This window comes from Hemicordylus capensis, chromosome 6 (genome assembly GCF_027244095.1).
Source record: "Hemicordylus capensis ecotype Gifberg chromosome 6, rHemCap1.1.pri, whole genome shotgun sequence".
In the NCBI taxonomy this organism is placed as follows: Eukaryota; Metazoa; Chordata; class Lepidosauria; order Squamata; family Cordylidae; genus Hemicordylus; species Hemicordylus capensis.
In genome coordinates, this window is record NC_069662.1 from 153,448,857 (window position 1) to 153,463,772 (window position 14,916).

Here is a 14,916-nt window from a genome sequence, read left to right on the forward strand (position 1 = left end):
GAAGCTTTGCTACTGGAAAGTAGCTCCTCTAGTTGCATGAAACAGCAATTCACTACTGCTGTATTACTTTGAGGCTATTCTCACAATCTGCAAAAATCAAGCTAGGAGAGCCTAGCCCGATTTGTGCAGATCGTAAGAACCACCGGGCTCGGCAGTGAGCCCGGTGGTTCTAGAGCGGGTAACCCACTCAAGAACCCCTGCCCTAAAACCAGGTTTGCGGAGCGAGCGCTTCGCAAACCTGGTTTTCCAGATCGTGAGTAGCCGTGGTGTGGCTTCGCGCCACGCCTACTCATGAGGAGACCCCCGGAGGGGAGGCGAAAAGCCACCTCCCTGCTCCAGGGGTCTCGCCAGCATGCCCTGTGCACTCGCGCAGGGCATGCTGTAGCTTGCAGGGGCTGATCGGCCCCCGCTCCCCCTAGCCCCCACCGGCTCCGTCATGGAGACGGCAATGGTGTGGGCAGCCGATTCGGCTGCCCAGGGTTCCCTCCCTGCTCACTGCCCCAAAATGGGTCTCACTGATCGTGAGACCCTGTCCTTTGTCTTTGATTTTCATATTAGTTGCAGTTCCATTGAAATTGATGGGGTTTTGTTTCCAAGTAAGTGCATGTAGAAACAGGGTCTCAGGCTCTGTTCACATAACCATGCATCTCATCGACTGCAGCTACCACCTCTTTGTTCTTTGTGTAAAATAGCTATTGCAAATCAGCAATAGTAGAGAGAATCTTCTCCTTGTTAGAATATAGAATACCAGTTGGTCTTGTTTGAATCCCTTTCCTGCATGTGAAGTAGATTTTTTAAAGATCAGCTTGACTTTCATTGTTTAGAATGGAGTCATAGCATTTGTTTTAGTTAACCACGTTCTTACTTTTGAATGAAGATTATTCCAGATGGCATCTGGATATGTCATGTATGGAAGCTGACATGATTTTGATACAAAGCAGATGTGATTCTGACACAAAGCAGGGGCAGCAGTCAGCTAAAAAGCTTTCTCTGACTCTCCTGTGGAACTCTCTCCCACTTGAGGCATCTGCCTGAGTCAGTCTCTGTCTGCCTTTAGAAGACAACTGAAAATGTTCCTCTTCAGGCCGGTTTTTGGACTGTGAATTGTATGCTCTTTTTATACAATGCTGTTAAAATTCTTTCTTGGTTTCACAATGTTACATTTGTAATCTGTGTTTTATTGTACATTGTGCTGGGCAGTTATTTGGCAGGGTGGTTTGTTAGTTTCTCAAATGAAAAAAAGTATATAAATGCAAAATATGTCTGCATGTATATACTGTGATTTATAAAGAAGAAAGAGTAGTATAGGAACAGTTGTCAGTTAACATAGTCCTGTCTTCCTGTTGCTTCTATCAACAAATGTCCATTCATTTCTGGTATAAAATATATGATCAAGACCTGGGGGGGGGGGAATCCTTTTTTTTAAAAAAAATCTAATCTGGGTATTGCATTTTCTGACATGCCTTGGAAAGTATAGGGGAATGTTATGACTGAAAACACTTCCAAGTAATAAAGGGCCTGCAAGTTCTCTGTCTTTTGATATCTACATCAACTCCTAGAGGACCTGACAAATTATCTCAAAGATGCTTTCCACAATTGCAGCACGAAAGAGTAGGGAGTATACAACCTGCATTTGTGTCTTGGAGGGTTCTGCTTATTGAGATGGTCTGAATTCCTGGTGGAGGCTAAATGGTGTAAAGTGCTCTTTGGCTGGCTGTGATGCTCAGACAAATGAAGACGTTCTGTCTAATACGCGGTTTTAGAAAATGACTGGAGACAGAGCTTCGATCAGTCCCTTTGTGCTTTTAGCTTCGACCAGCCCCTTTGTGGAACACATCCAGCAGGATCACACTCTCAGTCATGGCTGCACAACTCAGCCCTCCAGCCCAGTTGAACTACAACTCCCACCACCCCTGACTTTTGGCCACTGTGGCTAGTGATGGTATGCCACCTTTTGGGGATGGTATGCCTTTGGGGATGCAGCTGTATCTCAGCAGTAGAGTATCTTCTTTGCATGCAGAAGATCCCCAGTTCGATTCCTGGCATCTCTAGGTAGGGATAAGAGAGACTCCTGCCTGTAACCTTGGAGAAGCTGCTGTCAGTCAGTGTAGACCAGGCCTGCTCAATTTAGCGCCCCCAGCTGTTTTTGGACTACACCTCCCATAATCCACAGTCACAGTGACCAATAGCCAGGGATTATGGGAGTTGTAGGCCAACATCTGCAGGAGGGCCGAAGTTGAGCAGCCCTGGTGTAGACAATACTGAGTTAGATAGACCAATGGTCTGACCTGGTATAAGGCAGCTTCCCATGTCTGCTATGATTTTTGTCCTTAGCTTTCAGTAATCTTTGGAAGGTTGAAAAAGTTGACTTGCTTTGACTTCTGATCCTAAACTTTTCCCCATCCCCATTCAGTGCACACACACAACCTGAAAGAGTTCCCCATGCACTTCAGCATTTGGAACTGCTCCATTGATACACAAAGGTGTTCAACACATTGAAGGGAATTAGGAAGCCCTTTCTCTTGTGCAAGTCCATGGATGCATTGACTCAGAGCTATGACATGAAAGCTTTTCCTACTGAAATGATTGCCTCAGAATGTTTGTAGGATCAGGGTGAAGGAGTCAAAAAGGGCATTGTAGAAATGCAGAACATGTAGAAGAGAGCAACCAAGATGATCAGGGGCCTAGAGCACCTTCCTTATGAGGCAAGGCTACAACACCTGGGGCATTTTAGTTTAGAAAAAAGATGACTCAGGTGAGACATGACAAAGGCCTATAAAATTATGCACAGTGGGGAGAGAATGGAGAGAGACAATTTTTGCTCCCTCTCTTATAACACTAGAACCAGGGGTCATTGCATGAAACTGATTGCCAAGAAATTGGGACTAACAAAAGGAAGTACTTTTTCACACAACACATAATTTACCTATGGAATTCTCTGCCACAAGATGTGGTGACAGCCACCAGCTTGGATGGCTTTAAGAAGGGCTTAGATACAGTAAGTCAATGGAGGACAAGTCTATCAATGGCTACTAGTTTGAGGGCTATAGGCCACCTCTAGCCTACGAGGCAAGATGCATCTGAATACCAGTTGCAGGGGAGCAACATCAGGAGAGAGGGCATGTCCTCAGCTCTTGCCTGTGGACTTCCCAGAGGCATCTGTTGGGTCACTGTGTGAAACTGGATGCTGGACTAGATAATAATTGGGCTTGATCCAGAAAGGCTGTTCTTAGGGTGTCATAGAGGCCCAGTGCAGATGTAATATTAAAGGGTAAAGTGTGCCATCAAGTCGATTTCGACTCCTGGCATCCACAGAGCTCTGTGGTTTTCTTTGTTAGAATACAGGAGGGGTTTACCATTGCCTCCTCCCTTACAGTATGAGACGATGCCTTTCAGCATCTTCCTATATCGCTGCTGCCTGATATAGTACCAGCGGGGATTTGAACCGGCAACCTTTTGCTTGTTAGTCAAGCATTTCCCTGCTGTGCCACTTATGGGGTAATATTACCCAGGGTTAAAAAATCAGAGAGCAAGCCACAGAGAATTTGCATGCAAGAAAATAGGAGTGGACCACATGATCCTGCCTTCTTGATCCTTTGACCCTGGCTATTTTACATCTGTTCTAACCTAGAAGACTCAAAGCCTCTGCAGTAAACAAAACACGATATGGATATATTAGGGTGTGTAGCCTTTGTTTATGAAAAAAATGGATCAGTACATAAAATGTGAAGGGGAGACTGGCACAGCAGAAATGTGTGCTTGATCCAGATGGCTTGAAGTGGGAAATGTGGTCACAGCACATTAGTTTTGTCTCCATGGTTATGCTAGTTTGGCAGGTTTAGATATTTAGATCTGCCTTGCACGACAGTGTAATCTGCATAGCTGTGCTTTTATCGAGCTTGGAAGTTGCCCTTATTTATGCAGTCCTGTGCTGAAAGTCAGTGATGGCATATTTGCTAAAAGAAAGAGGAGAATTACAGTGGATGATATGTTTGGTAGGCTACAATGACTGAGTTTTGCAAATCATATATTTATTCAAATAATGTCTGCAAGTTCTTTTTCCAATAAATTCTGGGCATATCCACCTGAGAGGCTGCAGTCCTGCTCTGGCAATGAGGTCTTGGTAAGTTCTGTTGTAAAAAGTGAAAGCTGCATATCCATTGTTTGGGGGCAGGACTGCAGCCTTAATTAAGCAGAAGTCATTTTGGGGAATTCAAGCCTAGCTTGGTGTGAAGGAACTTTGAGCACTGAGGAACAAGATTTTTTTTTTAAAAAAAATAGTGTATTTTGGGAGGTGGATGAGAGGGCTGCTAATACCATATCCAGGTTCTCTTGTTTCCTCCCCCTCTTCTTCCTCCTCCAAATATTTAGATATTGCTTTTCAATGAAAGTTCTCAAAGCAGTTTACCTAGAACAGGCCTGCTCAACTTCGGCCCTCCTGCAGATGTTGGCCTACAACTCCCATAATCCCTGGCTATTGGCCACTTTGGCTGGGGATTATGGGAGTTGTAGTCCAAAAACAGCTGGGGAGCCTAAGTTGAGCAGGCCCGACCTAGAAAAATAATAAATAATAAAGATGCTTCCCTGTAGAAAGAAATGTAAGATAGACACCAGTAACAGCCACTGCTGTGCTGGGGCTGGATAGGGACATTTGCTCTACCCCTGCTAACTTGGCAAAGAGTCAGCTTTTAACATGGTGATTCTCTTTTATTTAGCAGGAGGAGAGTAACTGGCCCTATCCACCCCCAGCACAGGACCTCCAGTGACTGTTGCTAGTGTCTACCTCGTGTTTCTTTTTAGATTGTGTGGCCTTTGGGGACAGGGATCCATCTTACTTATTTATTATTTCTCTGTGTAAACTGCCCTGAGCCATTTTTGGAAGGTTGGTATAGAAATCGAATGAATGAATGAATGAATGAATGAATACCACTTTTAAAGGTGCCTCTTTGCTTGGTTAGCAAAGATTCCTAGTTCCTCTTTGCTTGGTTAGCAAGCATGGGGTAGGGAGTTACCGTTCCTTGCCGCTTTGCTATCAGAGAGATTATGAAGGTTCCTTGTGGCTTATCCTCTGTGTAAATCCCGGACTGAGCATGTAAAACATGCCGGGGAGCTTCAGCTCCTGCTCACAACCTCAGAAATATCAGTTGCAAATGACCAGCTCTCTGATGATATTCCACAGAGATAGTTGGAGGTCAGACTTTTGTCTCGTACCTGAAATGAATAGCAGATGTGCACTTGTGTTTATATGCTTAGTACACATGTGCAAATGCTTAATCACTTAACTTGGCATTAACTGTAATTATTAACTCATTAAATCATATTGCCAGCGTGGGAACCAAATTAGCAGAAGTCCATTGACTGGTGTTTGAAAAACTGGACTGGCTGGTGTAGTGATTGCAGATTGTACGGGACAACTCTGAATAAGACTTGGCATACATCATGATCCTATGCGTGTTTACTCATTAGTAAGTCTCACTGTGTCCAGCTGGACTTGCTGCCTAGTCAGTGTCATTAGAATTGCAAGTTTGGCCTTTATTTCTGTGGAATAAGCTGTGGCAGCTGTAGACAACTTCAGGTTCAGAGTTAATTTGTTCAGCCTAGGAAAACTTTGTGGTATGGGCACAACTGGTGAATCCCAACATCTTCTTCTTCTTCTTCTTCTTCTTCTTATTATTATTATTATTATTATTATTTTACATTTTATATCCCGCTCTTCCTCCAAGGAGCCCAGAGCGGTGTACTACATACTTAGGTTTCTCCTCACAACAACCCTGTGAAGTAGGTTAGGCTAAAAGAGAAGTGACTGGCCCAGAGTCACCCAGCAAATAACATGGCTGAGTGGGGATTTGAACTCGGGTCTCCCCACTCATAGTCCAGCACTCTAACCACCACTACACCACGCTGGCTCTATAAGTTGCAAGGAGAGGTACACAGGTGCAAATCCAAATAGCCCAGTTTAATGGGATCATACACTGAAGCTTGACTGTGCAGCAGATACTGGCCATGATCCTGTGTTCATATACACATGGATAACACACACTGGGGCTGTTCTCATGAGCAGCCAAGACTGGGCTATGGCAGCTAAGCCCGGACTTGGCTGCACATGAGAACCGCCAGTAGCTGCGAGACTTTTGACAGTGCCTAGGGCAGCAAAACCACCTAGGGAGCCCACTGGTTAGCCAAGCTTAAGGGTGTGAGTGTGCTCTTACCCCGGGTAACTGCTCATGTGTCAGTCATCAGGGGGATCCACACAATGGACTACACACTTGCAGTTGCATGGTGCATTGTGGGATTCCCAGAGGCCAGGATGACGCGACCCAACTCCTGCGCGTCCGCACTGCTTGTGGCAGCTGTGGACTGTCGGGGTGTGTGATTATCACACCCAGCAACTCCCAGAGGATCATCTACAAGGAAGGCGTGCTTCTCCTCCCTTCCCTACCTCTCCCCATTAAGCCCTCTCACTAGATTGTGATCCAGACGAAATTATTCCTGAGTAGTCCTACTGGAAAGGAATAATCCGGACACCTGAGTAGTACAATTGATTCTCCTAGTCTGGACGCCACATCCTATTTTCAATAGAAAGCCATGCACACCTATAACTACCAAAATTCTGATTGTGTTTACTCAGAAGTTAGTCCCAGTGAATTTACTTCCTAGTAAGCATGTTTAGGACTGAGGCCTAAGACTAGCTGCTTACGTCTTGTAAAGCAAGAAGCCTTCTCTCACACATCCAACTGTGTACAGGATTATTCCCTAGTGGATCTGCATGTTTCCGGTGCTAGAGAGCTGGGTATGGGTATGAGAGACCCAGATTCAAATCTCTATGATGGAAATCTCTACAGTATAGCTTTGGGCAAGTCACCGGGGCTATTCCCACGATCAGGAAAAATCGGGCTAGGGAAGCCTAGCCCGATTTTTCCTGATCGTGGGAACCACCAGGCTTGGCCACGAGCCCGTTGGTTCCTAGGTGGGTAACCCGCCTAAGTGCCCCTGCCCTTAGCCCAGGTTTGCGGAGCAAGCACTCCGCAAAACCGGGCTCCCTGATTGTGAGTAGCCGTGGCGCAGCTCCGTGGCACAGCTACTTGCGAGTAGACCCCCGACCGGGAGGCGAAATGCCACCTCCCGGCTCCGGGGGTCTCCCCAGTATAACCTGCGTGCTTGCGCAGGACATACTGGGGCTTCTGGTGGCCGCGCTGCCCCAAGCTCCCCAGCCCCCGCTGGCTCCGTCACGGAGCCAGCAATCGTGTAGGCGGCCGATCGGCCACCCAGGGCTCCCTGCCCGATCGTCTGCGGGAGAGTGGGCTTAGCCCACTCTCCCTGCAGCTTTGCAAAAAGCGGGTTTCACGGATCATGAGACCCACCTCACCATCTTTCTGCCTAATATACCTTTCAGAATTGTTGCTAGGAAACATGACAAATGATATTAAAATTGTAAATTACTTTGTACACTAGAGTGTTACAGAAATAAAAATCAATAATTATATCATAGCCCCAGTAGCGAGTGGAAAGGGAGATTCTTGGAATGTTTTAATCATGTCAACCTATTGAAATCCACAGAAGTAGCTAACCTGAGGCTTTCCAGCTGTTTTTGTTCTAAGCTGAGCTCCTATCATCCCCAGCTGCAATAAACTGTGGCTGAGGATTATGGAAATAGTAGCCCAGAACTGCTAGAAAGCCTCAGGATGGACAGTTTTGGGCTACTATTCCCCACCAGGGGAGCAACAAGAGATCATATGTGGGGAAGGTCAGTTTGAGCAGCCTTGCCCGCCTCCCTCCACCAAGCCCTTCTCACTGATCATGAGAAAGGGCTCATCGTCTCTTGTAACAGCTGAAGCCGTTAGAGGGAAGGCTGGATGGGATGCCCAGTGCATTATGGGTATCCCAGCAGTGACGGGCGAGCGCTCTTCATTGCTGCAGCGCCGGCTAGAAGAGTCCGGCGCTGCACACGAGCAGGGAAATGGGGCTAAGGAAGCAAGCGCTCTCTTAACCTCATTTAAGAGCGTGGCTGTGCAGGAGGGTTTGCCACTGTGGTGCCGCTGGCAGCCACTTGGCTGCCGTGGCTTCACACATGCAGACAAGACCTTATCCTGCTCTGGGGCTGCGCATGTGAACAGCACAGCTCTATGGCTGTCCTAGGTATGTCTCACCTCTTTGCAATAATAATGCAAGCAAATGTGCTGGTGAAATGCAACTCTTTCCCCAGTGCTCAAAATAAAGATTTTGAAATTATGGGTGACGCCCAACTCCTCTGACCCTCACCTCCAAAAAGCTCCTTGCATGATGCTGTACAATTTGTGCAGGCTTTCTCCCAGCATTGGTAAAGACTTGGTCTACAGCAGCTGAGAAGACATGTTCATGTCTTGGTGTTAGTGAGGCCTCCCCCTGTTCTGGAAACCTAGCACTTGGCCTCATGCTGTTTTTTCACAGTGGTGCAGAATTTAGAATCTGTCTCATTTTTATTTATTGTCTCAAATTATTTTAATTTAGATCCTGACCGAATCAGTGGGAAGCAATCAATCAGCAAGCTTCTTCATAGTACTGGTACTAACATTTAATGAAAAAAATTTTTTACAACGTTTGTTATGTATGCTATGCAAATGGGAGAATTATTTTGCATTTGACAGCATGACCCTTGTTCGTGCTGCATGCATGAGGTCAGTTGCTTCTGCTACCCATGAGAAGGCTGCCGTGCTTTTTTGTGGAGATCAAAACACACACACACACATACACAAAGGGAAAAGGGAAATGTTTGAAGTCGGCTAAGATTCCGAACTGGCTAAGCAGGTTTTATTGAAGGTCAGTGCAAGTCAGCTGTTCTCCCTGGTCTGGGTTGTGGAAGACGTGAGTTACAGCCAGCTTTCTTTTCTTACAGATTTGAAAAGCATTAATGCCGTAACCTCCATTTAAAAAAAAAAAAAAAAGGAGCTCTCCCTCTCTCTCTCATTCATATATATATATATAGCGAGAGAGAGAGAGAGAGAGAGAGAGAGAGAGAGAGAGAGAGAGAGAGAGAACTGAATCACACATTGCAAGCTCCTACATTTAGAAGATTGCTCTTGTGTTTTTCTCTTCATTAAAATTTGGCTGTAACTATTCTGCAGTTCTTCTGTAACTATTTGTCAGGCCCAGCAGTGGGGAAAGGCTACAGGAGAGGTGTAGGTGGAAGCAGAGATTCCATTTACTCAGACCAGTGAGGCTAGCCCAATTCTCTACAATAGTGTGAATAGGCTCCTAGTCTCCCATTCAAATGCAAACCAGGGTGGACCCTGCTTAGCTAAGGGGACAAGTCATGCTTGCTGCCACAAGACCAGCGAGAATAGCCTCTTACATTCAAAGGCTATACAAAGAAACAGAGGCTATTCTCACGATCAGGCAAAATTGGGCTAGGGGAGCCTAGCCCCATTTTCCTGATCCTGTAAACCACCGGGCTCGCAGATGAGCCCGGTGGTTTACAAGGGGCTAGCCCACTTCAGTAGCCCTCCCCTTAGCCCGGGTTTGCAGAGAGAGCGCTCTGCAAACCCGGGCTGCCTGATCATGAGTAGCCATGGCGCAGCTCCTTGCAGCGGCTACTCATGAGTAGACCCCCGGAGGGGAGGCGAAAAGCTGTCCCCCGGCTCTGGGGTGTCTCCCCAGGATGCCCTGCGCATTTGTGAGCTTCCGGGGGATGCACGGCCCCCGAGCTCCCCAGCCCCTGCCGGCTCTGTCACGGAGCCAGCAATCGTGTGGCCGGCCGATCCGGCTGCCCAGGGATCCTGCTGCGATCGTCTGCGGGGAGAGCGGGCTTAGCCTGCTCTCCCCGCAATAGCGGCAAAAGTGGGTCTCACTGATCGTGAGACCCGCCTCATAAATTTTTAAAACTTTAGAGTAAATTGGAGGTCTCTGTTCCAGAAAAGCATCCGAATAATGAGGGTCTTTCCAGTTGTTGAGAGAGACAGCATCACCAGCACTTCTGTGCCGCCTCGCTGGATTGTGGGTGAAAACAGACCTTCTAAAACGTGGCATATGTGGTTTTGACACACGTTGAGCCCTTTCTCACGATTCGTGAGAAAGGATTTGAAGGGGCAGGGGAGGAAGCCTCAAAATGCTGACCTCCCCTACAGACGATCCTCGATGTTGATCTTGGCATGGAGATTGCCCAGCCCTGGGGCTGGCCAGTGATTGAAAAAACAACAACAACCCAACAACTCAGGGCCAAGGAAGCACCAGCTCCCTTAACCCCATTTCAGCGGGTGGCTGGCTTGGTGGGTTTGCCGCCAAAGCGCTGCTGGGATTGGGCGCAATCCTGCCGGTTCTCATCTGCAGGCAAGATCGGGCTTGGCTCTGTTAGCCTGGTCTTGCCTGTGCGTGAGAACAGCCTCATTGACCGCATTCCCAAGCTTTTCTTTTTAGGGCAGGGACTATGTGTTCAAACTACTTCTATCACACTTAGAAAGTCGGTCTATCTTCACTTTTCAAGGTTTTAAAGGCAGCAGTTGATGCATGCGTGTTGTGATGGCAGTGGTCTTTGGTTTAGAAAGCAAAAAAGAGCCACCAATAACGCTGTTACACCCGTGTATGCTTGCACTCCTCTGGATTGGGTCCCTCTAAAAGCCTATAAAACGGCTTCACTGATATCTCTGAATGAATGGCATGGTTGTTTGCAGCTTGAACATATGCTTTTGCTTTGTCTTCTCAATACACTAATCAAAGCCCCAATTTAGCATCTGAGAGCAGTGGGGTATTATGCATCATGTGCCCTTCTAAAGGACAGTCATGTGGTTCTCATGAACTCATTTTTATGTGACTGAAGTGGAAACTCCTGAAGAGCAGCTGTGTTAGTTTATAGTAGCAAATCATGTAAAGTGAATTAGCACCTTTAGAGATTAACTGGAGTTTTTGCAGTGTCTGCCTTCATAACTCTTCTAAGGTGTTACAAGCCTTCCTCTGCCCACCCCCCCTCCATTTTCCCTCCCACTAGGCACACTGTTCAGCCTAGCTTTCCTGAGAGAAATCATAGGAACATAGGAAGCTACCTTCTACTGAGTCAGACCATTGGTCCATCTAGCTCAGTATTGTCTACACAGACCAGCAGCGGCTTCTCCCAGGCTGCAAGAAGGGATGTATCTCAGCCCTGTCTTGGAGATGCCAGGGAGGGAAACTTGGAACCTTCTGCTCTTCCCGGAGTGGCCCCATCCCCTAAGGCAGAATATCTTACAATGCTCACACATGGCATCTCCCATTCAAATGCAGACCAGGGCAGAACCTGCTTAGCAAAGGGGACAATTCATGCTTGTTGTCACAGGACCAGCTCTGTTCCCAGTAAACACAATTAATGCTTGTTGCCACAGGACCAGCTCTGTTCCCAGTAAACACAGCAGAATCCTGTTCTCTTGTAAGGGTTTTGTGTACTGCGTGTGGGTCTAGAAAGCCTGAGTTTGGAAATCAGGTCAGCCATGATGTCACAGGGCGGCCTGGGGCAAGCCGCTGTCTCTCTGCCTCACTTCAATAACATTGGACCAATAGTGAAAAACCTTGCAGGTTGATGCAATAAGGAACATGGATTAACAATCTACATGAACATACATACAGTTAACAATGCCATAGGCATTGTGACGGTTGCTGAGGCATTATTTAATGCAAAAAACAGCATATTGTTCTTAATTCTAGTGATAACCACCAACTTGTTCCTTGACCTCTTCAGGAATATTACAGGACCCCTGCTTGAATGCTGAAATTTCATTAACAAAAAGTAAGACTCCAGTCCTTTTACATGAGCAGACATAAGCATAAGAGTGCAGGGAATGTTATTTTCAGGGGCTGTCTGAGAAGTCTTCTGTTTTAGTGATCTGGCCCATGAGTGCAGAGGGCCTGGGGAAATGGACAAGCACCAGGACCTTATCTTAAAATGTTCTGCAATTTCAACTTTATGTTGTTAATATTGGCCCACAGGATGCATTCCATCACTGATGTGCGTGTTTCAGGCAACGCAGGGGTGGGATAACTTTAGGGGTGAGGGAGGGTGCACTTACCCCTCCCTCCATTTTTGCCTCACTGGCACTCACTTTAAAACTGGTCCAGCGGGGCGGCAGCATCCCTCCCTGCCGTCCCATCTGCTCCTCGGACCGGAAGTAGGTGGAAGTAGCTCATGCGTGTGCACACGCTGATCTCAACATGCGCGAGCTGCTTCCGCCTACTTCTGGTCCAAGGAGCGGACGGGGCAGCAGGGAGGTATGCTGCCGTCCAGGTGGGCCGGTTTTCAAGCAAGCGCCGGCAGGGGGAAAGCGGAGGGAGAGGTAAGTGCACCCTCGCCCACCTTTAAAGTTGCCGCACCCCACCCCCATTGAACCCTTCGAACCGCCCAGTTTTTGAACCATAAAAGGGCCTCCAAACAGGTTCGTGCACATCCCTATTGTGCAGCAGCAATGGTGCAGCAGGGCCAGCTGACTGGTAGCGCCAGCCCCGTGTCGCGCATCATTTTGGGCCATTGAATGCAATTCATTGTCGTTCTTGAGAGAGTATGTGGCATAGGGAGGTCCACTTCTGTCTGTCTGTCTCTTGAACTACAAGTCTTAGAGTTTCCTGTACTGTTCTCACGGAGCCCCTTGAACGTCCGGGCCCTGAAGACATGTACTTCCCCACCCCCCACGTACCCCCACATGCTTGGGCCATGGATCTACCCTCTCTGTCCCTGCTAACCCATTTGCACTAGTAGAGATCAATGTGCGAGGTGAGGGGGAAGCAGATTTCCATAGCTCCCATGTGGACTGTGGGCATCAGCTCACATGTTCCTCTCATAAGCGTCTCTCTGCATGCTGCTCTGGACTCCCTGGGCAACTATGGACAAGCTAGCTTCTGTCTTGGTCACTTCCTCATCTCGAACATGGCAGTTTTAATGACCTACTCCACAGGGTTCCTGAGAAGATAAGTGTTGGAAATCAGTTCATGTTGTTAAAAGGGCTGTATAAATGATTCATGGTAACTTAGTGCTTCAGACACTTACATGTATGAGTAATTTTATATTTTCTGAGGGGAGTTAATGGGATAGTTATTGCTGCTTGTAGAAGCAGAGCGTAAGTGTTTATGTGTCCAAAAGGGAAGTGGGGAGAGAGCCACTCTTGCTATAACTATAATAAAAGGCTTTTGGCCATGCATGTGGGACTTCGGGGAATAGGTTTGCTGACCACTTACACCGATGAAGTTCCATCGATTCCAAGCAGCTTGGAGAGCAATCATGATTTCTGTATACAAAAGTGAGTTGGCAACATTCTTTTTGTGTCACTCTGAATGTGATCAAAACCTTCACCCCATGAGATCTGACTTAGTGGTAAAAGATGATAGAGCCGATGTATTTTTTATGCTCTGAGCCGCAATCCAGAAGTTTTGTTGGGAAGGGGGGAATGAAGGGGATAACTTGGGCATCAGGAGCAGCCAATGGGGCATGTCCAAGTAGTAAGAACAGATGGGGGGAAAGCTGTCCCATAGCTACCCCTTTGGCCCAAACAACCCCATTTGTGATATGTCATGGAAGGCATTCCTCTGGCACAAGGATGGAAGGGTCAATTTCTGCCTATCCTCCTTTCCCTCTGCAGCCCACTGCTCCCCTCCAAAACTATGTCTCCGAAGGTTGGGGAAACTCCAGGGACCTTGGGGTTGGTGGGGGGCATGGGGGAACTGCAGAGGGAAAGGGAGATCAATAACATCATCCCCACCCCCGCTTGGTGCACAAACCTTAGTTTTGATTCTGCTCATTGTCTTTTTGAGGCAATAGCAGTGTCCTGTGTGAATTATCCTCTAACTCTTTTTCATGAATGGTGCTGACACTTGGGAAAAGATCTGGACGTACTCAACCAGCTGGGACCACTCCCTCCACACCCATCACAGTAATGGCTCCAGGGGCAGTGATGTGTGTTCAAGTTCAGATAGGTTGGAGTGATGAAGGGCATGATGAAGGAATGTTGGCTATCACACTGAGGAAGTGTTGGTGAAAACTCTTGGCCTTCCTCCGTTAATGCTCCCAGGACATGAACTGAAGGCACATTATACCCAAACCTTCCTGAAGCTAAGCAGGTCAGGGTCTAGTCAGTGCCTGGATGGGAGACCAGCTGGGAATCCTATGTATGTTGCTTTGAGTTCCATTATGGAAGTTAGCTGGGATGGCCATACACTGAAAGAGCTCCATGTAGCATACATCAAACAAGTCACACCATGCAGTAGCACACACATGCGATCTTCACACATGAAGATCTATTTTGGGATGTTTTCCTCCAAGATCTCTACCATGATCCAAAACAACATTGTCTCCACTTTATCCTTCCCTTCCCAAAGGAGAATAGATCTAACTAGGGATGTGCCCAGAACCGGTTCAAAGACAGTGGAGGCCTGTCGTTAAGAGCGGAGGAGGGTGCACTTAACCCTCCCACTGCTTTCCCGCCGCTGGCGTCCGTGTGTTTCAAAACCCATCGGGGCAGCAGTGTACCTCCCTGCCACCCCGTTGCCCTCATCTTCTGGATATGACCGGAAGTCGCCAATGTGCGCATGTTTGTGCTGGTGCGCACAGGCGCGTCGGCGACTTCCGGTCATATCTGGAAGACGAGGGCAACGGGGCATCAGGGAGGTACGCTGGCACCCCGATGGGCTTTGAAACACATGGATGCCGGCGGGGGGAAAGCAGCGGAAGAGGTAAGTGCACCCTCCCCCGCTCTTAAAGATAGACAACCCCCCACTGCCTTTGAGCCTCACTGCCGCGGTTCTGTGCACATTGCTAGATCTAACAGAACAATTCCACTACCCTGTGGGATAACAACTGCAGAATGATATGACAAATATGATATACCCATCATTAATGCAGTTCTCAGCATGCTCTGTGCCGAATGCATATAAGCCAAGGATTTTCAAGCCATACAATACATTTGCCAGGGCTCGCTGTGTCAGATAACT

The 14,916-nt window shown here is 47.5% G+C and overlaps 1 protein-coding gene across 9 annotated transcripts in view; it reads left to right on the top strand.

Annotated features, from left to right (window-relative positions):
• The window catches only part of DIP2C (disco interacting protein 2 homolog C), a 415,907-nt gene that overhangs the window by 222,950 nt on the left and 178,041 nt on the right, over positions 1-14,916 (top strand). The window contains exon 1 of one of the 9 annotated variants that reach the window (XM_053260639.1): positions 13,163-13,229. The exons of the other annotated variants lie outside the window; for them this stretch is intronic. Coding sequence (XP_053116614.1) covers positions 13,172-13,229 — 58 coding nt within the window. The 5' untranslated portion in view covers positions 13,163-13,171. Of the gene's footprint in view, positions 1-13,162; positions 13,230-14,916 lie in introns of those variants that run through there. 9 annotated transcript variants of the gene reach the window in all.